This window comes from Dermacentor silvarum, chromosome 11, assembly GCF_013339745.2.
Source record: "Dermacentor silvarum isolate Dsil-2018 chromosome 11, BIME_Dsil_1.4, whole genome shotgun sequence".
Lineage (NCBI taxonomy): Eukaryota > Metazoa > Arthropoda > Arachnida > Ixodida > Ixodidae > Dermacentor > Dermacentor silvarum.
The window spans coordinates 44,005,883-44,032,776 of NC_051164.1; the positions used below are offsets into that span (position 1 = coordinate 44,005,883).

The following is a 26,894-nucleotide window of genomic DNA, read 5'->3' on the forward strand; positions in this document are numbered from 1 at the left end:
CGTTCATTCACATCACAAGACTAGTGGCGCCAGAAGCATTACCACGATGCATCCGCTACAACTATGTGCTATGCTCCTGGCTTGCTAGTCTGGCTGCGTGTCTCCCGTCCACTACACCTGGCCTTTCAACGAAGCTGGTCTCCAAGTTCCAGGATCCTTATCGTGTACTTAAGCAAACATCTCCGGTGGACTACCTCATCGAGCCGTTAGAACCATCTTCTGACCATAGTCGTCGCGGCCAAGAAATTGTCCACGGGTCCCGACTTAAGCAGTTGGGACACGTGGACCCCTTGTGTTTTCTTGCCCCTAGGTCACGGGATGGCTCCTTATTCCACGTGGGGTAATTGTACTGAAGGCGAATGACCGCGCTTCGATGTCTGGGAAAAGAAGACGACGATGAGCTGTGGTTGTTGTTGACACTCTAGCTCGCGCTCGCCAGTAACCAGACCTCCCTTTCGAATAGCCTTCTGCAACGCAACGTCCAGGCCTGCTTGAAGACCAACAACCACATTTTAATATATATATATATATATATATATATATATATACAGGGTGTTTCAGCGAACACTTTCAAGATTTATTTAAGGTTGCCTGTGGCAGATAGCCTAATTCTAGTTAATGAGCTGGTCTACTCGTAGAGGCGGACATTACTCGCACAAAAAGTTGAAATGCATAATCAAGTAAGAACAAAAATTCACTAATTAACTTTTAAACTAATTACTTGATGGCCCACATTGCAATTTACAAATTGTAGCCGTTGAGTTCGCAAGGCGGATCCACTTGGAATTAATTCTCAGGATGGCAGCAGTTTCGAGATAATAATTCCCGAACTTTGCGGAGAAGTGCATTGGCGTTCCAGTTAGTTTCTTAACAAAACGTCGCTTTATGCATTGAAGCACAAAATTAACTGGAACGCCAATGGATTTCTCCGCAAAGTTCAGGAATTAATATCTCGAAACTGGTGTCACCGCGAGAATTCGTTCCAAGTGGACCCGCCTTGCGAACTCGACGGCTACAATTTCCAAATTGCAATATGGGCCATCAGGTAATTAGTTAAAAACCTATTTAGTGAATTTTTCCAAATTATTCGATTATGCATTTCAATTTCGTCTGCAAGTAATTTCCGCCTCTGCGAGTAGACCAGCTTATGAACTAGAATTGTGCTATCTGCCACAGGCAACCTGTAAGCATTTTTGAAAGTGTTCGCTGAAACACCCTGTATATATATATATATATATATATATATATATATATATATATAATGTATATATATATATATATATATATATATACCGGTGCTGTTTTATAAGGTTCTAAATTTCCAACATTTCTAAAAAATAAAAAGCTATCAAAGACGCCAAGTACAACATAGGCGGAATTACTTGTACTTACTAATTTTGTTAAGGAAATGCTAACTTAATGGAAATGAACTTGGATGAGAAAACAACTTGAGGCAGGTGGGAAACGATCACACGTCTTCGCATTACCCGTGTGATGCTCTTTACCTATTGAGGTGCCGCGGCACCATTTTCCCATCCACTTTCTTCTGTATTTATGTTTACTACTAGAAGTAACCCCTGGGAGCGTTAGTCAGCACAATCCTCACGTGGAAAATTTTTGTTTGGTCGGTGTTCCCTTTCTTTGTCATTTCCAGAGTTCGTACGTACTGCTATGATGTGTTAGAAACATTTGATCTCGAAATTTTAGTTAGCGTAGGCATTGCCTGAGATTTTATGTTTGCCCTCTTGTAGGGCCTTGAAAGCTTACCTCGTCTTATAGCATGCTGGCTGAACTCTTGAATTTCCGACTTCTTCATTACATCTGCCAATGCTGACGTGTACGAAGTCACCCTCGAGGGGGATCTTGTAGCTGAAGTACAGTATATAAAGCGCTTCCGTTAATTTATAACTATCTTCACGTTGAAGGTAATATTTATTGTGATAGAAACTGTACGGATACTCCGATCGCATATTCCTGCCGTCACCGACGGCGTAATGTTCCGTATAATGTCCAAGGGAAATAACACCATCGCCGCGCGTCGTATGCTCTAAATGCGAGTGAAAGCGCTCGAGGGGAGCCGGCGATCACAGCTCAATCAGACGCTTTGCAAAAGAGGGAAGCTCAGAAGAAACGCGCCTTCTTTCGTTGCGCGAAAGTCCGTGGGAGAGTGAAATAGAGGGAGGAAGGGGACGGCGTTGTTCGCCGACAGCAACTGCGTATTTCGCGACTGTGCGCATGGGGAACGGACAATCACTGATCAAGGGCGCTAACCAGTGCACCAGCTGCGGACTTTCACCAACTGCGCCTTATCTTGAAAGTGACCTGCAGGCGGCTGGTACCTTTGTGCGCGCGGTGTTCTAGTCGCTCAGTTTGTGTTGAAGCAATACAAGCACGAAGGTCACTTCGCTCATTGCTGCTATCACTATTCCTGACGCCAGCGTTTTGATAACGAGTGTCCGTGGTCATTGAGTGTGATGTATTCATGTTTTCCTGTGCGCGCTAACACTATGCTTGTTAATGTCGTTAGTAAGCAAATAGTTTATACGGCCGATAAAACAACGATCGTCACTTCATATAGCTGCCTACCTCTCCCCCCTCCCCCGGCACCTCCCTTTTCCTAAAAAGGGACACAAAAGTTCATTCATTCTACTACTTTGATATGGCAATCGATGCTTCGCCTTTCGCGCGAAAACAGCGGTAATTTAATTCCATAGTAGGTCACGTCTAACCGAAAGAGATTAGGCACTGAATTCAAAAAACGCGCGATATTTTATATTGACCTGTTATCGCCGCCATCGCAACTGAGTTTTAAATTAGTTTTAAATGATTATGAACAGTAATAATATTGTACCATGGTAAACCATCATCTATATTGTCAGAAATGAGAAAACAAGGCACGCCGTCGTGGTCATATGTCTGAAATTGCATGTCAGTTGTGTGTAGTAAGAAAAATATAAACAAAAACGCAATGCATCAATACAATTTAACTAATAATACCAGTGTAGAGAGATGGCAAATATTTACTTTGCGTTGAAAACTCAAGGACAACGGTATTCAAGCTCACAGAAGCAGTAAGCGAATAAATTTATTCTACACGTCCATCAAAAAAGCGTTTCACTTTGTTTCAGTTGAAAGTGCCATTGGAAATAGGATACCCGGACGCGCTATTGAACATGTCAGTACTTGAAGCTTTCTACAAATACGTAAGTGCAATACAAAACTAAGCAGATTGCTAGAGTCTCCTAAATAGCAATTTTCCCTTACCTATGTACGAGACAATCTGACTGTTATAAATTCTCAACTTAAATGCAAGTATCATTATTCACATCACGGGTTTTACCCGAGCTTATTGTATTTTTGCAGTAGAGATGAAGAAAGTCTGTTAAATCTGTTTCTTTCTAATATGCATATAGATATATATATTTTATATATGCACACAGATAAATGGAGGAATAAATTTCCATGAGAAAAACTTTCACAATTCTAATTATTACCAATACCAATGTGGCAACCTCAATAATTACATATATAAAAGAGCATCAACTAAAAAACGGGGTCCTTAGCAGCCTAAGTCAAAACCAAAGTTGTTTTTCGCTTCAGGCCAAGCTGTTTAATTTAAAACAAGTACATGTCCAAAATGAGAAGTGGGAAGTGAGTAACGAGACAACGGGACTGTTATAAATTTGCAACTTAACTGCAAGTATCGTTTATCACATCGCGAATTTTACGCAATATTATTGTATTCTTTGCAGTAGAGATGACAAAAGTCCGTTAACTGTTTTTTTCTAATATTTTCATGCACTGTTGTTATCATAGACCAATGCAGGAATAAATTCCCATAGAGGAAGCTTTCACAATTCTAATTATTACCAGTACTAATGTCTCAACCTTATTAATTACATATATAAAAGGGCACCATCTAAAAAGTCGTAATCCTTAGCAGCCTGAGTGAAAAACGAAGTTGTTTTGGCTTCATGCCAAGCTGTTTCATATAAAACAAGTGTATGACGAAGGCGACAAGTGGGAAGTGAGTGAATCGCCTGTGATGTTTTAGCAGACGAGTAAATAATCTCATCTGTGCATTGTTTTCAGCTTTTTTAGGATAAATACGCATTGATGTCATAAAAGAGGAACGCGAGTGTAAATGTTTGGCGAAGCCATTGCAATGCAACTAGAAGAAACACAAAAAAAACAGGCAAATGAACCTTACGGACTCTGTGGTGGGCAAAAAACATACGTCTCGCAGTGCAACAGCAGCCCTCTGCTCAATATATTTTAGCGTCACTGGGGCGATTCCCGCATTCATCTGGAAGCGTACCACGTGTGAGGAACGGACGTGCACGCTCGCCAGTTTTCATTTGAACGCAGACGCAAATATGGCAAAAAGGAACATTTGTGACAATTCGTTCTTCTATATGAATGAACCTGTACTCCCCATTTTTCCCTTGCAACACAACCACCACTGTGTTCTTCCTCGCAGCATTACTGCGTCGACGTCTGAAAGTGTACATTCACATGAATGGCTGGTTGCTGTCCGCATAACTTCTTAGGAATGCAGAGCATAAACAGAAACATAATTTTACATAATTTTTTATCTGTCTTGGACCTAAACAGAAGTTTGTATGGGGTTACATGCTGAACGCTATTATATAAAATCCATTTGTACGCATAGCATTTGGTTGGATAACATTTAAATTATTGCTTCCGAAGAGATTCCCTTCATGTACTAGATTTCAATATGTGCTTTCGACCTGCGTAACGTTTTCCGCGTGTAAGCTACTCGGCAAGACAGCTGCAGTTGCAGCGATTATTATTCCTAATCAAAAGGGTCTGGGAAGGTTCTGAAAGAAACCTTCGCTTGAAGACTACATGGCGATGGTGCGAACTCATTGTGATCTCCCAGCCCAATAGCCCCTTATACTAACGACAAGGCTGCAGTCCAATAGGGACATCTCTCGTACCAACAACGTAAATAAGTATGAAACAATTATTGTGTTCATCGCGTTGCATAACAGTAATCTGCATGGAAACGCGAGGATACGAGCGTTTGGCAGTTACATTTGGCCGCAGACGCTGGAATAAAAGGCGCCAATGATGGCCGACTTTATTACTGTTTTACTTGTGCTATAGGCTTTACAGCACTACATTGCGTATAAAAGTGAGAGTATGCAAGTTTTTCGAACGACTCTAGACAATATGGACAGGAGAATAAACGTCATTTTACCAATATTGTTTCTAGCTTCATTTTGGTTAAATTGTTTGATAGGGTCACATCCCTATCATGATAATATTGTGATAAGGGCACACCGGAGAAATAAATGTATCGGAGAATTCCACTTGCATCATACTGACTGTGAAATAAAAAGAAAAAATATTAGTGTGTGCAAGTGTACCAAGATACAGTATTCCTTTGGGGCTGGCTTACGTGCTATAGTATGTGTTTGTTTTCGTGCCAATATGACAGACGACAGCCTTGTAAGTCGTTGGGTTCAGCGTAGGCGAGTCTGTATAATAGCACGCCCTCTGAAGCATGTAATGCAAAGAAATGTTGCGAACTGAAATGCGTCAAGATTTATTTGTAGGGAACATTTAGGTTAGCCAAGAAAAGACACATTGGTGTCTAAATTGTGTGGCTACATTTTTGACTCCAACGTTATCAACTTTATTTTTGTACTTCTAGGTACCATACTTGCCTTCGAATATTTCATTCACAGAAGCCTTCTACTACTTTCAAGAAAACTTGTATAAAATGAAATTGCGTAAGTTCAGGCATCCAGAAGAGAGCAATTGGCGGTGAGTAATAAGTGGTCTAAAAATAAATTAAGGTGCCGTCAACTAAGGTTTTTGTCCTTAGACAAAATGTAACTGTAAATACACAAAATACCTTTAGTCATTCTCCCTGTGCGATGGACAGCACAACACAGCTACAATACATGAAACTCCTATTGACCAACCAGCGAATATTTATGCATTGGGCAGAATTGACCTAGAATGTGTTCCACTTTATATCCGCATTAAACCAGAATATAATTTTAAGATCATGACACTGCATAGCACTGTGAACGGGGCAATCAGCACCATAAGTACGACGACGATGAAAGAAGTTACTAGTTGATTGCGGCTTTCACGAATAATGTGCACAGGCTATGCGAATAATATGAGTCAACAAATTTAATGACGCAGTTTTCAAATCAATCAAGATCGTCTGTTAGATATTGTAAGTAGAGATTCTATATGGGTGTTCTGCATTCTAATTTAGATCTGGTGAATGCTATAGAAATAGCTTCACGTGGTGCGGAACAGCCCGGCTGTGGCTTCTCAAAAATGATAGCCTTTTGCTTGTAGATGAAACGGAAAAAATAACAGAGGAACACAACAATATTGTTTGATAGGGTCACATCCCTATCATGATAATATTGTGATAAGGGCACACCGGAGAAATAAATGTATCGGAGAATTGCACTTGCATCATACTGACTGTGAAATAAAAAGAAAAAATATTAGTGTGTGCAAGGAGCCGAATTAAATATTTGTTGTTTTAGCATTTTGCTGAATACGTAGGGTGCAACTGAAAGAGTGCGGATGCTAGATTTCCCGCCGGTGCTGCATGACCCGCACCAATTTGTGACGAATTGCGGCGCGAACTTTAGCACAAAACATTTAGCGTTGTTCCATCGTGTCGAAACTCTGCCAAAAGATAGGGCTTGGGGTCAAATCTGTCTAGTAGATTGTCAGCGCAAGTAAGTGTTAGCGTTTAACAAACATCCCGACCGGTTCTTTCGAGACGTTGTAGAATTCGCTAAAAAGGCAGGTTGCTTAGTTACATTGACAACGTTTGCTTCATAAGAGAATTATTGTTCTCAAAGGCGTTGCGCGATATTTATAGCAGCCCAGGCTTGTACGTGTTTGCTTTTCTGAATAAAACAGATTCCTCAGTTACTTTTTTATTGTATATTGGGCGCACAATGCTTAGAGCGCACGTGTATAAGAAAAAATTGAATTTCGGTCTTGCTGAAGCACGTAACTTCTAACCAGAATCTACTGAGTAGTTTGCACATGATACTGCAAAATAGGACTGAAAATTCAAGCCAGTGTGCCAAGCTTTATGGTATTCGGCTTTTCAGAAAATACTTTGTGTCAGAAACTCCTCACGCCGTTCATACCAACATTGTTATTGACAAAACGAAGTTTGAGGGCTGCTTGTCCATGCACACTTTTTCGTTATGTGTCTGTGCGTGGGAATGTTTTCTTCATTAAGAATTCAACTTGTATAAAACGGCAGCTCCAAATCGGCATTCACTGTACCTTTCGCGGTGTTTTCAGACTATATGAAAGCTCTCGTCCAAATCCTGTGGGAATATAAACCTGACGAGGAGTCAGGTGCTTTACATTTACGGAAAACGTCTGTGTGCAGTCCCAGTCATGTGATATCAGAAAACCTACGTTGATGATCGCATCGGGCACATGGAGGTCACTTTCGCACTGAACTCTATATAGTTTACTGAAAAAGCTATTTCAACAAAAAAAAACTCTTTCGAATTTCGGCTTGGCGTTATATCATATAAGCTATGTTCCTTAAGGTTTCTGAATGCTATAGGAGTTAAGGCAGAAGTTTTACATAATAGTTCTTCAAAAATCCACACGCAATGTTTTTATATACAATTTGTTTACCAATCAACAATGTTATTAAGAAAGGTAAGTGAGCACACATGCGAATTTCGACATACGAGCGCTTAGGCTCTCTTTGGCCACACCTAGCCCATGCGCCAATTATATTCAATAATATAAATGTAATCATTATTACATACGACCAACATGTACCACTTTTCAAACATACTTGTATTTTCCGTTTGAAACCTCTAAATTATGTGCCAAACTTGTTTTTATGGTGAGCCTGAAGGACAATTGATTTGTCTTTCTTTATTTGCACCGAACGGTGCCCGCCATTAAGCTTATTACTCAACTGACAATAAGCGGCTGGTTAAGAATTTTCCTGAGTCAACTGTTCGTGATAGAAGCTTGAAACACGGACGACATTCACGATGTTTATTTTGCAATAATAAATAGCCTGTACGCGTAAAAATATTAGAATCAAATCTACAGTTTTCTACTGGTTTTGAATTTATCGTGCTACCTAAACTACTGACTGTTTTGTATTAAAGCTTTTTGGGTTTCTCTTTTGCTGTGCATGTAGTTCGGTCCACAGTCCAAGAAAAGGTCGTAGCAAGTTTCACGAGAAGTTCGGGATCGATATCGGTAAGCATCCAAATTACAAAAAAGGGTAAATTGCTGCGAATAATAGCGTAAGCTGGTATTTAGCATAATACTTGCAAGCACCCATTTTAACTTAGACAAAGGATAGATTCAGAAGTATCATCAATCTCAACAACAATGACCGAAGTTAGCTTGCAGTTGATAGTGTTCAGCGATGAACATACGTAACCACAATGCCAAAAATTTATCGTCAGCATTTCTCCAGTAAAAAAAAATTGAAACCGCTGCGAAATATATCAGAAACATGCTACCCTAAAGATTAAGACACCATCTACTCAGAAATGTCCTTGAGTGCCTAAACGAATTACTACGTTTTGACACTCGAAATAAAATGGGCTGGTAAGTTTAGATTCATCGCACTTTTGCTGAGATCACCTAAAACATTTATTTAACAGTACTAGAAATGATTTCTGCTGCTTTTTAAATCTTTTCCACTTGGCAATGCTGCCAGAAAATGCGAGTACTTAACTAAACTCTAAAAACTAGAGAGAGTATCGCAGGAATGAAGGGGCCGATTTACTCTTCAAGGCATTGTTTTACTCTCGCAAAATGTAGGGGAGAGTGAAATGCATTGTTCACTCTACCCGCAGCGAGAGAGTGAAATGTTATTTCTACTCCGCCCATCTGAGAGCGAGTAGAATGCCCGTTCCACTCTTGCAGCAACAGAGACCAAAACGTAGCATATACTGCTGCTTAAACTGCATGAGGCTGGTCGGGAACATGGTGATGTATCGCTCACGCAGGCAGAGCAAAGAGCGCATCGTTTTTCTTATAAGTGAACAGGCATCCAGCGCGCAAACTGGTGCGGAGATCAGCGCACTACTTCTTGTTTCGGAGTTGCCCCACCGCGCGCCCGCACAACATCGCGGAACAGCACAGCGCCGGAGCAATAAGATCCGTTCAGCGGGAAGGCGGCGGGCGCCAAGGCCATCCAAGAAAACTGTTGTGTCAGCCACGTTTCACCGCCGCGAAAAGAGTACAGTCTTTCATCGTTCGTTGGATTGAGCAACAAATACTGCACGGTAAGTGATTTCTAACTTACGTGGAACATTCTGCGCATATGACATGCTATCGCCAGGCAGTGATCGCGAAGTTAAGCCTGTTAAGCCGCCGCGATTGCCAACGGACTGGGTATGCGTGCTGCGTCATTCGCAGTCAATAGAAAAAGCCACTCGTCGCGATGACTGCATGCTATTTTATCGCTTGCCGCTATCCGTAAGAGCTTTCAAAATCACAAACGCTGAGTTAATTAAGCACGGTGTGTTCAATAATAAGTGAGGCGCGGCGTCGCATAAAAAGGTTTCTTCTCCAGTCCACGATTCCCTGCCAATGCGGAGCGTGCTTAGCGTTTGTTTTATGTGTTTGAATTTATTCAGTTTCGCAGTACACGGTGCGCGGAGCGTTCTTTAACTAAGGAGTTGCATAACAAAAGGCGTCAGCTTGTTGGCGGCATGCTTCCGTTATATTAAAGAGTTTTATTTTAGCGTTTGCAAGCAAACGTAAACGCATTACGTACATAAAAAATAGCGTCGTCATCACTCCGCATGCTCTGAACGGTATTCTATTTCTGCGGTTTACGTGCGCTATGATAACCTACGTTATTTGGCAAGTTTAACGTTCATAACGTTTACGGATGCTAAGAAATAACGTTGTCAAACATGGCGGCACCACTGGCTCCCGCTTCAGCACGAATTCTCGTGATGGTTGCGCTCTTACTCACGTAGATCACCAGTAAGTACACAAATGAGCTTTCGCTTTCTCTAAACTCGCCTAAAACGTTCGTTTTGAGCGCATAGTGCGCCCTATTTCTGAGATCGTTAATCGGCGATTGCGGCGACCGTAGGCCTAACGCGGCGCGTCCGCATACGTTGCTGTATAGCAACACCAGGATGGATGCTAATGGATTGTCTTGTCTTGGACGGGTTTGGCAAAACTCAAAGTCGCTGGCGGTGCCATGGTAACGCGAGTTTCTTCTTCGAAAACAGTCTACGAAATGGAGGCTGCACCAGCAACAGGTGTGACATGCTTGCGCTTCACCGAGAAAGACAATTTAGCTCTTGTCCGTGAAGTGAATGCTTGAAACCGCTTCGAAATCCATCAAAATGGCAAGAGATTGCGACAAACATGTAACTCAATTGCGACGAAGAAGGTGTTCAGCGGAAGACCCCTGCGTGAGGGATGCAAGCTTCTGCTAGCGCATTTCGCCAAGAACGACCGAGCATGTCTTCAAAAGTAAGTAGGCAGCCTCGATTCTGCAGAACGTAAACACACAAACAAAAAAATAACGTTATGGTGTCTGGATGGGTAGGTGCGCCGACCGCGGCCCGTCTGGAGCGCAGTTCACCGTTTCTTCGTGTCATGACGCTCACCGTCTGCTACAGGTGGCAGATAGTGAACAAAAAATAAACCCCTAATTGGATTAGTTGTATGTCGTCTGTTCGTGTCAGCTTGAAAGGTGAGTAGCTCCGAGTCTGTCTTACTGCTTGAAAGTTCCTAAGATATGTGAAATGTGGAACATCATTTTGTTCGACACACTTGAAATGACGCTGTAGTGGCGACCGAAGAAGTCTTGTAAGTCGCACAGGCGGTTCGGGTAGGCCAGGCGACGCAAGCACATGCACAGGGCTTCCTGGGCAGACACTCTCACTCCTTGAGAGCTTGTCACGTAGTCCGGCAGTTGCAACGCTTTCACAAGAACTGCGAAGTCTTGTTTTTCCAACCGGAATTGCCGACGGAACGTGTGGTCTGGGATGGCATAAATGTTGAGGAGCCCATTCCTGGCTGCATAAACCTGGCTCTTGGCTCGCGCTCGCGCATCGCAATTGCTTCAATGTCGTGCCAGCTTAGGTAAGCCAAGCAAAATTGGTCCCAAAGAACACTTGAGTGCTCCATGAGTCTGTGAACAGGTACAGGACGTGCGACGCAGAACCTGCTGCTGAATCGTTTACTAGACGTTCTCGCTCACACAGAAACGGATTGGCCACTTCCTCGGCTACATATGTGACTCGCTTGTAGCCAAGACAAGAATTGATTGTTGATTTAGACAAGAGATGGCGCTACGTCCGCTTACGTTTTGTATTACGTTTACGTTCTCGGAACGTTAAACTAAAAGTGCTTAAGCGACGCACACCCTAACGTCCCGTAAAGTGTTTGCGTTTAGCGTACGTAAGTTGCCAAACGCTAAGCTAAAACTGTCTATAAAGGCGCGCGCTTGACAGTATGGTTCGCCCATGGGTAATCTGTGGCCAGTGAAGTTACGTGCAGCGCTAGCGCCCGTTAGAAACTTGCTGCAGGCATACAGCTGCACGCTGCGTGAGGTGACTTCGGCGCGTAATGTTGAACTTCCTGAATACGCATTCGGAATTCTTGTTTTGGGCTGATTAACACTCACCTTTTTTTGCCCATGTATTAAATTGGTGTGAATTTATGCCTGACTTTGTGTCTCGTGTTGCGGTTTCCGAGCACGGTGTGAATGTGAACAGGCGCTTTGTGTATGGACTCGGTGACTAGTCAAGCGGCGAGTTATGCACCGGAATCGAATAGAATGGCTACTGTTGTAGGATTACAGTGGCAGGGACGTTCTGCATTGTTGCTATTGGCTCGGTCTCCACATTTGCTGTTTTCGTTATGCCTGTGCATTTGCTAGCATGAGTTGGCACTTAATAATTATGTCGTATAAACAGCTAAATCAACCTTCCTTTGTGGTATCCATGCATGAGCTGTGCATATTTGTTATTGCAGAGCAGATAGAAATGTATTTACCATCTTGATATTTTTCGTGGAAAAATAAAGTATCAAAGTAAAATGTTGCCTTCGCAGTTTACCAGTCGTTCGTCATGCACAAAGTATGAGTTGGTCGAATAAACTAATAACGTTGTTCTAACTGAAGCTTTTACATGCCTTCAAGAATGTAAAATGCTAGATTTCAAACAGCAGCAAGTCTCAAGTCCGTCAAAAATGAACCCCACTGCGTACCTCATAAACGAAAATAAGTTCACGCTTTTAGAAAGCTTAGATGCAGGCCGCAGTGAACTGTTTCTTGTCATTCATGAAACGTGGGTAAGCTTGCCATAACAGGCCTTGCTACCCCTTCTTGTAATCACACCCAGTAATATCCATTGAACTAGACGACCATATTGTCATGCCTACTGCAAATATGATTCTCAAATTATGGCTTGAGCAGTGTCATAACCAGAGGGGGAGGCGGGGCGAGGCACAGTGGGCACGTGCGTAGGATGTATCACAAGCGGCGTTTGTGACACATCTGAATTCGTCATACAGCTTTGCACTCTTTGCTTTAGGTAGGTTACATAAAAACTACATGCTTCACTGTTCAGTTAAATGACGGCAGATTTGAGCACTTCATATTGTAATCAGCTTCAAGTGCAGCATAAGCAAAGCGTACAGAATTCGGTCTCATAAGTTTGACGGGCCTCTTTAAAGGTGGTTTAACTCCTTTTCATGTCATGTCCCCTGATTCTTGTAGCGCCACATTTGCGTTATTGTTGGCCACTTGTGTACGCCGAGTGTAGTCTTTATACTTGTCTTAACTCCACTACCTTTGTTCCCTTTACTTTGGCGGCTCATGTCTTGAGTTTTTGATAAGCCAAAGAGGCCGAATTCTCTTCAGGAACTATATTTGTTGATAACGTCAGAAATGAGACGCAGACCACACCACCACTGCTCTCTCCCCTAGAGGAGGGGATGCGTTTACGAAGTGTGCCAACAATCACCAATATTTTATTTTTCAGATGTTTTGTAACACTGGTGCCAGACTGAGGCCGAACGGCCAGTTTTCCTTTTTTCTTTCTTTAAGTCTAAAAATTGAAATTGGTTTAGAAGTGGACTATTATAGTCATTTAGGCTTCTCAGTGCTATGACCTTTTTCCTTGACTGTCTTTATATGGTTTCACAATATTTCCTCGTGTTCATTTCCGCGCACAATATTTTGCAGGCACCCGTTTTATAAAACTCAAGAAGGCAGCTGCAAGGACAAAATGGTGTCAAGGAGCCAGCTCAGCATGACTCCACATGGTGCAGAGGAGCGCTTTCCAGAGCATCAAAATGCGTTTCCATGCAATTTGGACGAGAAAACTGGAATGTGGGTATACTGGGTGTACCATGTAACTAAATGGCATGAAAACTTTCAAAAAACAGTATGTCACACAAAGATGAAAGTTCTGACATGCTCTTAGCAATCACCTTGACTTGGTAATTTTTGTAACATCTCTGATGGACAATACAAGATAACGTATGCTCTCTGGAGACATGCACATAGGAGCAAGTGTCATTGAAAAGTTAGAAATATGTTTTGAAAAACAGCTGATTAGCTTTGCGACAATCAGACCATAGAATATGTATCTACGAAATAAACAAACTATCACGTGATGTCTTATGAGAAAAATAATTATACAATAGACAACAAGAATACCACAGCAGTTGTGAAATGCGTCAGTGCGCAGTGGCAATAGCCGTCTAAGAAATAGAGTGCGTGAGAAAGCACGATGGCACGATCCCGACAGCACCAGGAAATTACTGTTATGAGAACGCCAACAGTGAAGTCGAACTTTCTGCCAAAAGACTATCAGCTTTGCATCCAACGGAATAGGAGCTATGATACGCCACTGTACCGCATTGACACCGAGCGCAGATAGTGCTGGACAACCATGACAAGATGCGCGTTTAGAAAAAAGGGGCTGCAGCCCATATATGAATAATTATGTGAAATATACCCAAAACTAGACGTGCGGCTTTACATGAAAATATACAACACATTTCTAAATATACTGTACTCTCAGTCAGGAACATCCATACACTACATAGGACGTTATCAAACTAGCTGCTGTCGTATAGTATGGATGAAAAAATCTTTCTTGAAAAAATTACTTTGCCAGCCTCATGCTTTGCAGCTCATCTGGTTACCTACGGCGTATAAGTACACGAGTTTTGTGCTCGAAATGCGTTTTCTGGCCAGTAGTGTGTTGCATCTTTTTCTTCAATAGTAGTGCCAATACTTTGCGAGGTTGCGCATGTTTCTTTGTTAGATTTGCCATTGTATACTTTCATTTTTTAAACGTTGCAATTGAAAATAAAGAATATTTCTGCCTGCATTAGCGATGAAATGTTGCAGAAAATGTATGTATTATTGCAAAACGTGTTGTAAAGTTCCTGAAAATCTTTGTAATCAGATTTTATGTGTGCATCAGTATGTTTGTCAAAATTTTACTCAGTTTGTCTTGTGACTGTTTTATCAATAAAATGTTGACCTTTTAAGAAAAAGATGTTTCATTCGAGTGACTCGGCGACTAAACATCAAATCCAATTTACCAAGCATATGTGCAGGAGCTGCTTATGAAGGAATCAAATATCCCCGACATGTAAGTGTTGTGAATCGCCTCTGATGTGACCATGGCACTGCATAGCCAGTGCTTTCCACAACTGGGAGGAGTACCAGCACTCTGCCTGAAGGAGTACAAACATTCTGTTAGGAGGAGTACAGGCACTCTGTTTGGGGAGTAGAAGCACTCTGTTCGAGGGAGTACTAATACTCTTGTGGGGTGGAGTACAATCACTCTGGGGGAGTAGAAGCACTCAGTTTGGGGGAGTACTAATACTCTTGTGGGGTGGAGTATTCGTACACTGGAAGGAGTTCTAACACTGTGTTTAGGAGCAGTACTGATACTCTGCCCGGGGGAGTTGCTGTACTCTATCCAAAATGCAGGCGTTTTACTCCTGAAAAGGGAGTGAAATATGGGACAAGCAGATACTCCCTCAAAGAGAGTTCCCAGAACTCTTTGTTTTTAGAGTGTATATTTACACGCTTTTGCACGGTACATTTTTTATGCTACAGGCTTTTACAGGCCTTTACAGGCACATAAAGAGGAGGAAACAGCAGCATTCATATACAGAATAATTAAACTTTGCACTGAAATATATGCATAATGACAACAAAACTGAAATGGACATACGTTGCACAAAAGGATCCAAAATAAAATAGGCAAAAAACGCCATTGCACTCAGTGCAGCACCGATAGCAAATTAGCTGTATTGTACCGAGTGCGGAACAGTTGACAGAATAACGGACTGTTACATTGTATTATGTAGTCGGAAAACTTTGAATTCCTAGCATTTGGCCACGCTTTGGAGGTTCACGCATACGAAGTAATGTAATCTCAAATAATATAAAATGTACTATTGGATTAATGTTTCCCTGAAGGCACGTGCTTTAAACACTGGCTAGATGTCGCAGCAAGTGTACTGATTCAACAACACGTCTAAAACAACCAAATTGCATTCTAACATTTCTAGGTTCACTTTCACTTGCAAAGTGGTGTAATTGGGGCTACTAAAGCGAAGCCAAACACTACAACATGTTTCCAGGCCAGCTTGGTGTGACTCAACATCGCAATTTGATGGAATGCCCGTAGCATTTGTTGCTATTATCCGTTTGCACTTAAATTTATATAGGCAGTCTTGCAACATCAACTACACACTTAAATTATTTGCTTCTTTCAGAAATTCCCTACCCAATCTTCGTATCTCCATTTTTTCAGCGAGGACTTCCACGGTAAGAACTTGAAAAACACTAAGGTGCTGTGCGCTTCTTTATCTGTGTTTGTGTATCAAATATAAACTAGCAGTGTGCGAGTAGAGCAATTGTTTCGAACATGGAGAATACAGGTTTACTATTGCTGCCATACTTTATTTCGTAATGCTGTCTGGGCAACTTTCAGATTTAATGGGCAGTAGCCATTTGCTCAACTGTTAGCGTTATGAGTGCCATGTCAACCAATGGACAATAGACGCTATCGTTGGATAACGTCTGTGAAGTCACAGTGGCAGTGCACAAATGCAGTTTGATTAATCGTCTTCCTGTTTTAAACCTAGTGTACGCGTAAGATGTAAGTATAAATCCAAATAACGAAAACAATTTTATCGCAAGTTTTAAAATCTCAATGTTCGATACACCTCTAGCACAGTTCATACTACCAAAAGCAGGAAATTACACGCAGCATTTTGCTTCTTGCTGAAGTTGTTGAAGGAGTTGATGTTTATCTTTCTGATGTTGCGGCGGGAGTTCCTGAGGTTGTGTTTCCATCAGCATTGGCCTTTGACTTGTTTTGCAAATCGACGTGGTAATCTGTGGGTAGCTGGTGCATTCCTCGCTTGTGGGAGACTTGTTTGGTGGAAAAAGCATTGTGTCAGGCTTCACAGAAGGCTCTTCTGAGTGATGCGACGACATGATGAATGGGTGCTATTGTCATCTCGCAGAGTTCGACGCTTAGGGTTTGCGACGCTTATGCAGTGGCAGCGGTTCCTTGGGTTGTTGTAATCGGAATAAAGGTTCTTTGTTTCGAAGTGGTTTCGTCTCCAAATGCACATGGCTCATCCGTAGCTGCTGAAAGAGTATTGTCTTCCTCATAAATAGAGCACATGCTGCTGGTGGTTTCCCTCTAGCCTATTGTCGGTAGAAAGTCGAATTAGCCTGATCAGAATAAATAATAGTTGGGCTTGAGATGTCGTGTTGTCTTACAGCCGTGAAAGTGCCACGTGACACGAAACCTGGTGGTGGGACATGCGTACAAGACAACGGTGTGAACGCGTCGGATGGTTCAGGAACATGATTCCTGTGGCGTGTCGAGAGCGTATATGGTGAAGGTGGCTCTGTGGCAGTCATCATCATGCTAGGTGCGCGTTTGTGCGTCGTCTTCTCGCGAGGATCATGACATGGGAAACTCATCGATGTTCTCCCCATAGGAGACCTTGTTTGGCTCTGATGTTGATTCCTAAGTGGAGGTTGCGGATAACTGCGGCGCCACAGTTGAAATGTCTCTAGCTGTTGGATAATGGAGGCGTCTGCACTGATACGTGAAATCGACTATTCATCTCTTCTTTGAGTTTTGTGCACGATTCATCGTTTTCGAAGATGTGCGTAAGGTAAAACCGAAATGCCTCAGCGGTGACGTAGTCACTGAAGTTGGAGACCATATCTCTTTCCGATGATGATGCAGCGGATGCGTGGAGCTCGAAAAGCTGGAACCAATCTTCCTCGGGCCCATCGTCCACTGATCCGGTGTACTTGGGTATGTCCAAGGCTTGCAGTGATGCAATCATGATGCTCGTCGGTGAAGGTGGGGGAGCTGTGCGCTCCGGGTTCACAGCGTGGCGTGGAAGACTTCTATGTTGATGTGCGGCAGATAAAGTGGCTGCCAGGTGTTCATCCTGTCGGCTTGTGTGACGCGAGCTGGAGGTTGCGGGCGGAGACAAACATCGTCGCCCGAACACTGCCTTTTAGTCTTCATCTTTCTCTTTCCCTACTAATGCAACGCACTGTCCTTGTGTGGCTCGTTACATATATATATATATATATATATATATATATATATATATATTGTTACGCCGCGAAGCGTTTGTTTTAATCTGCAGGGCAGATAAATCGTAACGGTTGGCGTGTTGCAAGCCCGGCACAAAAGCAACCAGCCGAGCGTCGTCTTCCTTCTCCACCGACAGTCCCCGTGGTCATTCGCGCTGTTTCTGCCCTCTGTTATGAGAGCTCGTGACATTTCCCCGTTGGCTGATGAAGCCCGCCGGGCAAGTCAGTCAGTCGTTCGTGAATTGCAAGGCTTCAGGTGGGCAACGTGAGTCACTTCGGTTTTGGCCGAGTGTCGTCCAGTGCTCGTGAGGCGTGCAATGCGATAGCTGACCTCGCTGAGGCGTTCAAGTATAACGTAGGGCCCAACATAGTGGGCCAACAACTTCTGGCAGAAGCCACGCTTCTGTAAAGACGTCTAGAGCAACACAAGGTCGCCAGGATCGAAAAAATGTCACAGTTTCGCCCTAAGGGCGAAGCAATGAATGCGATAGCAACACAGCAATGTCATACGAAGTAAGGTGAGCGGCTTTGATAGCAATATGAATCGTAGTAAACATGAGCTGATTAAGTAAGCAGGTGTGCTGCGGCGTAAGCAGACCGACATGAAGAGAGACTCGACGACCACGAGAAGGCGCGTGTGAAACGGTGGTGTTGATGAGAAGCGCTTCCCGTGGGCAGCGCGTGCGAAGGGACACACCTGTAGCGCTGCACTGCCGATCCGGGCAGCATTGCGTGTGTAGCGTGCGTTGGAAAATGTGGCCCGACTATTACGAACTGAATGAACAAGCGTGGTGTGAGCGCGCATAAACACGAAGAGATCACACTGAATGACAGCAGACAACGACTGTCAAAACGCTGGCAGCAAGCATACGCCGCAGCGGGCGAAGGTACGTGCGGTCTATCGCTTCAACGGAAACTGAGCGGCGAATGCCGTGTGGAGATAAGAGACGGTGCGAGCGAGCGACGAGCGCGGCTGTTGGCAGAGAAGTGCGCCCCCCCCCCCCCCCTTGCTCCCTCCGGCGCTGGCTTCCTGCTTCCTTGCTTGCGCGTGGGAGATTGAGTGCGTTCGCTCTCCGTGATAGCGCGCGTCCCCGCACGCTTCCTCTCGGGCATACGGCGCGCGGCGAAGATTTTATCTATAGGGAACCTCACGGCGACGGCGACGACGACGGCGACGCCGACGGCAGAAATCCGGTTCAAGTGTCCATATAATTGCTATCGCAATAATATACATGTAGGCGCCGACCATCGTAGCGGATCTTTGACCGGTCCTGCGAGGCCAAGGTGCGTAGCCGAGCAATGCGTCGCGCCTCTTCTGCTCGACAGAGGACCTTGGTAATAGAGTCATTGTCATGAGCGAAGTAGGGAAACATGGTGTCGAGTGTGTAACGAGGCGGACGAGCATAAAGGAGGAAGAACGGTGAGTAACCGGTGGTCTCGTGTCTCACAGTGTTGAAGGCATAGGTGACAAAAGGTAGGAGGCTGTCCTAGTTCTTATGTGCGGAATCGACATACATCGACAGCATGTTGGCAAGCGTTCGGTTGGTACGTTCGACCAGACCATTGGTTTGTGGATGGTATGGCGTCGAGTGGCGGAAGCTAGATGAGCACAGACGAAGGGTCTCTTCGACAACGTCTGCAGTAAATTGTCTCCCACGATCACTGATTATAATGCGAGGAGGCCCATGTCGGAGAATAACGGAATATAACAAGAAAATAGAAACTTCTGTTGCTGTTGCCGATGTCAGCGCTGCCGTCTCACAATAACGGGTGAGGTGGTCTACACACTTAATAACCCAACGATTGCCATTGGAGGATCGCGGGAAGGGGCCCAGGAGATATATGCCGACTTGTTCAAAAGGGGCACTGGAAGGCGGAACTGGCTGAAGTCAACCATGCGGTGTGTTTGTAGGTCGTTTGTAACGCTGGCATTCGGTGCAACTGGCGACGTACTGCTCGGTATCGTGACGCATCTTGGGCCAGTAAAAACGTTCTTGAGCACGGTAGAGTGTTCGTGTGGATCCCAGAGGACCTGAAGTGGGATCGTCGTGCGTGACACATAGCACTTTAACGCGGAGACTCTTGGGCACAACTAAAAGGTAGCGCGCGCCAGTGGTCGAGTAGCTCTTCTTGTACAGGACGCCGTCACGTAGGCGAAAACGATTATCTTCTAAAGGCTCGCGTGCGGCCGCGAAGAGTGGCTGCAAGCTCTTGTCCTTCTGCTGTTCGGATATGAAAGTATACATATCAGGAAATTCCGGAGATACAAAAGCGATGTATTGGTCGAAGTTGTCAGCGTCGCATTCAGTCGTCGGCAGTGACATCCGAGAGAGACAGTCAGCATCAGCGTGCCGTCGACCGCTGTTGTAGGAAACAACAAAATCGTACTCCTGTAGACGGAGAGCCCAACGCGCAAGTCGACCAGAAGGGTCCCGCAGATTCACAAGCCAGCACAGTGAATGATGATCCGTGACCACTGTGAAGGGGCGGCCGTAGAGGTATGAACGAAAGCGTTGCACCGCGAAGATGACCGCCAAGCACTCTTGCTCGGTAACTGTATAATTGCGCTCGGAGCGACTCATGGAGCGGCTAGCGTACGAGATCACGTGCTCGCTTTCACGGATGCGCTGAACAAGCACAGTGCCGATGCCAACACCACTCGCATCGGTGTGAACCTCTGTTGGTGCTGAGGGATCGAAGTGGCGATGAATAGGCTGTGACTTCAAGAGAAACTTTAATTGACGAAACAATGAGTCGCACTCTGTAGTCCACTCAAAAGGAACGCCTTTCTGGAGAAGGCGCGTGAGAGGATGGGCCACGTCAGCAAATCTGGGAATGAATCAGCGAAAGTAGGAGCATAAGCCTAAAAACCTCCCAATTGCTTGACACTGTGAGGTTCCCTAAATGCCTCTACAGCCACAGTCTTTTGTGGATCTGGTCGGATGCCTTCTTTATCGACCTGATGTCCCAGCACAATAGCTTGTTGCTCCCCAAAATGACACTTCTTTGAATTGAGGACCAGGCCAGCCTTCTCCAAGCAGTTCAGAACCAACTCCAGACGCTTGTTATGCTCACTAAATGTTCGGCCGAAGATCACAACGTCTTCCAGATAGCACATGCAAACTTCCCATTTCAAGCCACGCAGTACAGTGTCCATGAACCGTTCGAACGTTGCGGGCGCGTTGCACAGCCCGAAAGGCATGACGTTAAATTCAAACAATCCGTCGGGTGTTACAAATGCAGTTTTTTCCTTATCCTCAGTGTGCATAGGAATCTGCCAGTAACCTGACCGCAGATCAACAGAGGAGAAGTACGAGGCCGCATAAAGGTAATCGATTGCGTCGTCTATTCGCGGAAGCTGGTACACGTCTTTTTTGGTAACGTTGTTTAGGCGTCGGTAATCAATACAGAATCGCCATGTACCATCTTTCTTTTTCACCAATATCACTGGTGCTGCCCAAGGGCTAGATGACTCTTGAATGACTCCTTTGGTTAGCATTTCTTCGACTTGCTCACTGATTATCTTATGCTCTGCGGGCGACACGCGATAGGGTTTTTGTCGAATTGGTTGAGCAGATCCTGTGTTGATGCGGTGGCGAGTTCTAGACACAGGGATCGATGTCGGGCCGTCGTGCTGCGTGAAGTCGAATACTGAGGAGTGTTTCACAAGGAGCGCCACCAACGCATCACGCTTATGGTCACTGAGCGATTTAGCGACCATGGAGACGAATTTTGAGTCCACAGGGCGCATGTTACTGGCTTCTGCTGTGTCCGGAAGTTCTGTAAGCACTGCCATGGGTATCGGGGAGTCTTCTTGAAATGTGGCCAGCTTTAAGCCTTGAGGCAGCACCGCCGCTTCAGTAGAACAATTTATCGCCTATAGTCGTGTGCGTCCATTCAGCACCGATACCATGCAATGAGGAACCAGCACGTTTTTCTTTAGGCAGTTCAAATGTACAGGGTCCACTGCAGCATCGAACGGGTTGCGAGTAGAAAAAACAACTGAAACACCCATCGCGGATAAAGCGGGCACAACGGTATCCTCGGAGACGCAAAATACACTCTCTTGGTTGGGTGAGTTTTCCAAGATCACAGATAAAGCACTTTCGCCCACACTGAGTTCTCCCGTGCGGCAGTCAACATTTGCGCCACATAACTGTAAAAAGTCGATCCCTAGAATCACATCGTGGGTGGAACGAGGAAGGACAATAAACTCAGTGTTAAAAACTCGACCACCCAATGACACATCCACATTACAAACTCCGATCGGATATAATGAGTCACCACCCACTCCACGAAAACTTGTGCTCTGGTCCTAACATAACATGAGTTTGCGTCCCAGAAGACTTTTAAACAGCACGCTCATGACGGAAACAGTTGCACCCGTGTCGACTAAAGCCATGGTAGACACACCGTCAATACACACATGAACCCTGTTCTTCAGCATGAAAATAGTTGGAGGTATCTCAGCCGGCAGCACAGATTTTCCAGCGACCTCACCCCCATCGGTCGCGCTGGCTAGTTTTCCGGCGGGGGTGACGGGAAGCGGCGCCGCGGAGATGATGACGGGATGCGCCGCCGTGGAGATGGTGATCGATACGCTCGGAAAGCTGGTGGTGGTGTCAGGGTGCGGTCGGAAGCAGGCGAACGGTTACGAGGTCTTCCCTCTTTAAAGTAGCTTCCTAAGGTGTAGGTACGTGGCGTTTCTTCTCGGGAGTGGCTTCCTGGAGAGCAGTTCCCTGGCCGCTGGTTGTCCATGATACGACCACTCTGCCACGCAGATGGCATCGATTGCCCATAGCCCGATGGTCGACGTTGGGTGCAGTATCTAGCTATGTGACCTGGTGTGCGACAGCTGTAGCACACAGGCATAGGGCGAACATCGGGATGCTGATGACACTGTTCAGCCGTGGCCGTGCGTTGAGAGTAACCAATATACTGTCGTTGCGAGTCATAGGCAGTGGCTGGTCGTCGTGAGCGACCGTTGCGTGGGCGCTGATCAAGGCTTTGATCAAAAGAATCGTTATAGGATGGCTGGTTCAGTTCATGATGTGGACCATCTCTATAGCTGCCAAAGTCCGCGGCGTTTACTGAGTGCTGCCAATGAGTCGAGGGGGTTGCACACATGGCGTCTCGGAAAGCACAGGAGCTGTAACGTGGGTCCACATACCGTGCTTGTTCTTCGTGTCGAAGGAGTTCCTCACGGACAATCTGCCGAATGGTGGACGATAAGTCTATTGGTGGATTCGTGTCCACACTGGCTACAGTCGTCACATTAGCTAGCCGTCCAAATTTCGGGGCAATTCGACGAGTCTTCAGTGTTTCGAAGGTACGGCAGTGCCGTACCACATCTGATACTGTTTCCAAGTTATCTTTCCCAATGAGGAAGTTGTACACATCTTCCGCGATTCCCTTCAAAAGGTGTCCCACCTTATCCTCTTCTGACATAAGGGGGTTTACGGTCTTACACAGTTTTAGAATTTCCTCGATGAATGTGGTGCAAGTCTCTCCAGGGACCTGAGCCCTCTGAGCTAACGTTGATTCCGCTCGTTTCTTCTTGGCATCCGAATCGCCAAAACACTTCTTAATCTCGTCAACGAAACAGGCCCAGGTATTTAGCGCGTCCGCATGGTTGTCATACCACACCATCGCTGTGCCACTCAAAAAGAAAACAACGTTCTTCAGTTGGGAGACGGCGTTCCAATGATTGTCCTGGCTTACCCTTTCATAATGGGTGAGCCACTCATCGACATCTTCTCCTGCCTTTGCGGAGAACGTGCTTGGCTCTCGGTAGTGTTGAATCGGAGCTGGTCCTGCCGATGCAGTACTGGGAGCATGTTCCTCTCTAGGCATGATGGTGGCCGATGGCAAAAGTCCGGCAAGGCGGCGGCTTCTCCGAAGGTCTTGTACGGACGATTCCGTTGTCGATCGTGGGAGGTACCCAGCACAGCTTCACCAAATGTTACGCCGCGAAGCGTTTATTCAAATCTGCAGGGCAGATAAATCGTAACGGTTGGCGTGTTGCAAGCCCGGCACAAAAGCAACCAGCCGAACGTCGTCTTCCTTCTCCACCGAGAGTCCCCGTGGTCATTCGCGTTGTTTCTGCCCTCTGTTATGAGAGCTCGTGACAATATATATGTGTGTGTGTGTGTGTGTGTGTGTGTGTTGTGTGTGTGTGTGTGTGCGTGTGTGTGTGTGTGTGCGTGTGTGTGCGGCAAGATACTGATCCTGCACAGGACAGAGGCGAAACCATGTTGGGCTAGGCAAAAAAATCCTCCCTTCAAATGTAAAACGATGCTGTCGTCTAGTGGATTAATACTGACACACACACGCTTTCTTCTATTTCAGCTCATTGAACTATGGTGCCATCGGCGTTACAATTGCTCGCGAACTGGGGTCTACCTTCAGCATCGATGGTAATATCAGTGCATCTTCATTCTTCTTATGCTGCAACGAATACGATACCACTTCATAAATGTTCCACAATGCCACACAAGTAGAAGAGGTAATCGTCAGTGGCCATGGCAAAAATCAAGCTTTTTTACCTTTTATATGCAGTATAAATGTTTTCAATGTTCAGTTATACTCATCATTGCCGGTAATTAAGCCCTAATTTGCCGGTCACCAGCCGGAGTCGTAATTTACCACGAACGTGTAGTACTAACTAAACACAAACATGGCCCAAGGCTTTGGTGGCAATACCGCGCTCATAGGCATGTGCGGTCCTGCACCCCTACACCACGCCTTCATCCTGCACGACGCTGCCTGTAATCATTGTGGCTCATAGGCTTCCATCATAAGTGGACAAAATATCCTGGAGCTGCTTCAGGCATGTGCGTCTTTATCATTTTTTCCTAATTCAGCAAAATCTACGTGACTTCTACGATTACAAACCATCGTGCTCAAACCTTCCATTTTCTGCAGTCTTCCTTGAATCTGCTACTTTTTAAAATGTTTGAATGAGATCGCGTCCTTCACTGCACGTCATCCAAAACATGCTGTTTTTAAAATGGCTTACTAGTTTCCATATACAATCCTAATGTTTATATAACAACTTGTAGCCGCTAATATACCTGCACCTGTTCAGTCTATATACTATAAATGAGTGAAACACTATAGGTGATGGAAATATTGCTGCTTCCATTCTATTACAAAACAAAAGGTAAAAGATAATCAAATACTTGAAAGTTCACTTGTCTCAAAATACAGCTTCTATAATGTGTTCAATGAAATGTTGCGCGGCAATACATGTGTACACGTGCAAATCAACATATTCATGTATAAAACGCATTTGTTCCTATTCTTTGCCCTAGGTATCAAGCCAATCCTGGGCCACAGCAAATTTGAAGAATTCAAAAAATTGGCTGCGAGCCGAACTTCATGCTTCGAACAAGAATACGGAGCTGTCAACAAAAAGACGCTTCAGGTGAGAATCTCACTGCATTCTTGTTGGGTAAACAGGTGCGACTTCAAAGATGTGTAATACTAATTGTATATATTTTGCTATGAATAAATGTATATGATGTATCGTGTATTAAAGCAAATATGTATTTAGCTGGTTGATGCTGCTGCTCGGAAAAAATCATGGGCGCATTTCGATGCAGGCGAAATGCAAAAATGCCCGTGTGCTTGCGTTGTAGTGCCCGTTAAGGAACCCCAGGTGGTCAAAACTAATCCGGAGCCCTCCACTGTGGCGTGCCTCATAATCAGAACTGGTTTTGGCACGTAAAACCACAGAAAGATGAAGAAAAATACTGGGTCTGTGCTTGTAAAATGACTAACCTTTCTTAAAATACCTATGAAAATTTATTTCGAGCAGTTGTATTTACCTCGAAGTATTCGAATACATCAACGTATATATATATATTTTTCTCTATATGTATTATTGTAGGTACACTATAATAGCAGTAATATCGCCTTAAAAGAACGGATATAATGCGGAAAGTAGATTAAAGTTTCTACGCTTACAAATAACTCACTGCAAGTGGCCTACTCCGTATGCAGCCTATTTTAAACAACCCCATTCGTTGCACAGTAAGCCCGCTTGGAAAATGGCACGCATAAAGCAAAATTTTTATGCAGTATTTCAGCTCAAACCTGTCCGGCTATGTAGCGGCTCAAATGTTATGCGAACTAATTGCAATGTTTTATTTATAGACAGGTGGCGCCCAGAGTAGTCTTTCGCGTGGTTTCATACACATAGCATAGAACCACGTTATAGGATATGGATAACACGAAGCACACAAACACACATTGCAAAAACATTTTGAATCGAGCCCGGGTACATCGCGTGAAAAACAAACACGCTAACCACTACACCACATCACTACGCTTCCGTAGAGGACTCGCATAGCTATTTGTACACATTTGTGCTTTCAAAGGTGTTGTTTTATGTCGTTCGTTCAACCACGGCGATCGTGCGCGGTATACATACAGTTTGTGTAACTGTTGCCGGTGATTAAGTGGCTGGTCATAAAAAAGATGTATTTAAATCAGTAGCAGTATACGAAAACCGCTTTCCGCAGCTCTCATGGGCGGCGGAAAGGCTAAACGGGTAAGGTTACGGAGCATGGGAGCTGCGCGAAAAAAAAAATTGGCCGAATATCTGCTTGCTTCACTGCAAATGACGTCGAAAGACGATAGTCTTCTGCCGCCCCTGATACGTAACACCCGCTCTTCTCCCCCCTCCCACCACTTACGCTCTTCCCCTGCCCTCTCACTCCTCCCATGATGGGTGCAATGGGGGTTTTGCTGAACTGAATTCAAATTTCCCGCCTTCGCCCTGCTCTCCAGCCATCTGTTGGGACCTTTTATTACTGTTGGCTTAAAGCCGGCTACAGAGCCGCGGCTCCAGTCGGCTTGTTTTTAACGCGTATTCTCTTCGACACCATTTATAACGCGTTCATTTTTCATCCACTAACATAGAAACCAGTCCTATGTGTATTCTTAATGAGATGAACGCTGCGGATCACCGTTGTGCACATATACTTTGCCTCAAATATGCCTGAGGTTTCCTTTGCGCTGTATAACGTTGACGTGTATGACCCCGTGCTACCAGTGCTAGTAGCTCGAAACAGTTTAGGCTATATATACTTCGTCTTCATGCATGCTTTTATCTGCTTCATTTTGGACGGACGGTTGTATCGAGTGACAGACAGACAGACGGACGGACGGACGGACGGGCGGGCGGACGGACAGAGTTTTTCGCGTTTAGGTGGCCCAAGAAAGACTATCGTTTTTAAAAGTG

General features: G+C 44.7%; 2 protein-coding genes across 4 annotated transcripts in view; both read left to right on the plus strand.

Annotated features, from left to right (window-relative positions):
- The window catches only part of LOC119433750 (neprilysin-1-like), a 52,385-nt gene extending 28,243 nt beyond the window's left edge, over positions 1-24,142 (plus strand). Inside the window, exons 3-7 of one of the 2 annotated variants that reach the window (XM_049659312.1) lie at positions 3,129-3,203; positions 5,681-5,793; positions 8,195-8,256; positions 15,790-15,841; positions 23,996-24,142. In XM_049659312.1, coding sequence (XP_049515269.1) covers positions 3,129-3,203; positions 5,681-5,793; positions 8,195-8,256; positions 15,790-15,841; positions 23,996-24,122 — 429 coding nt within the window. In that variant the 3' untranslated portion in view covers positions 24,123-24,142. The remainder of the gene's footprint in view (positions 1-3,128; positions 3,204-5,680; positions 5,794-8,194; positions 8,257-15,789; positions 15,842-23,995) is intronic. The other variant, XM_037701008.2, reaches the window with a different exon arrangement.
- Positions 1-26,894, plus strand: part of LOC119433754 (neprilysin-1-like) — a 293,006-nt gene that overhangs the window by 238,363 nt on the left and 27,749 nt on the right. The window contains exon 7 of one of the 2 annotated variants that reach the window (XM_049659297.1): positions 24,961-25,073. The exons of the other annotated variant lie outside the window; for it this stretch is intronic. Coding sequence (XP_049515254.1) covers positions 24,961-25,073 — 113 coding nt within the window. The remainder of the gene's footprint in view (positions 1-24,960; positions 25,074-26,894) is intronic. 2 annotated transcript variants of the gene reach the window in all.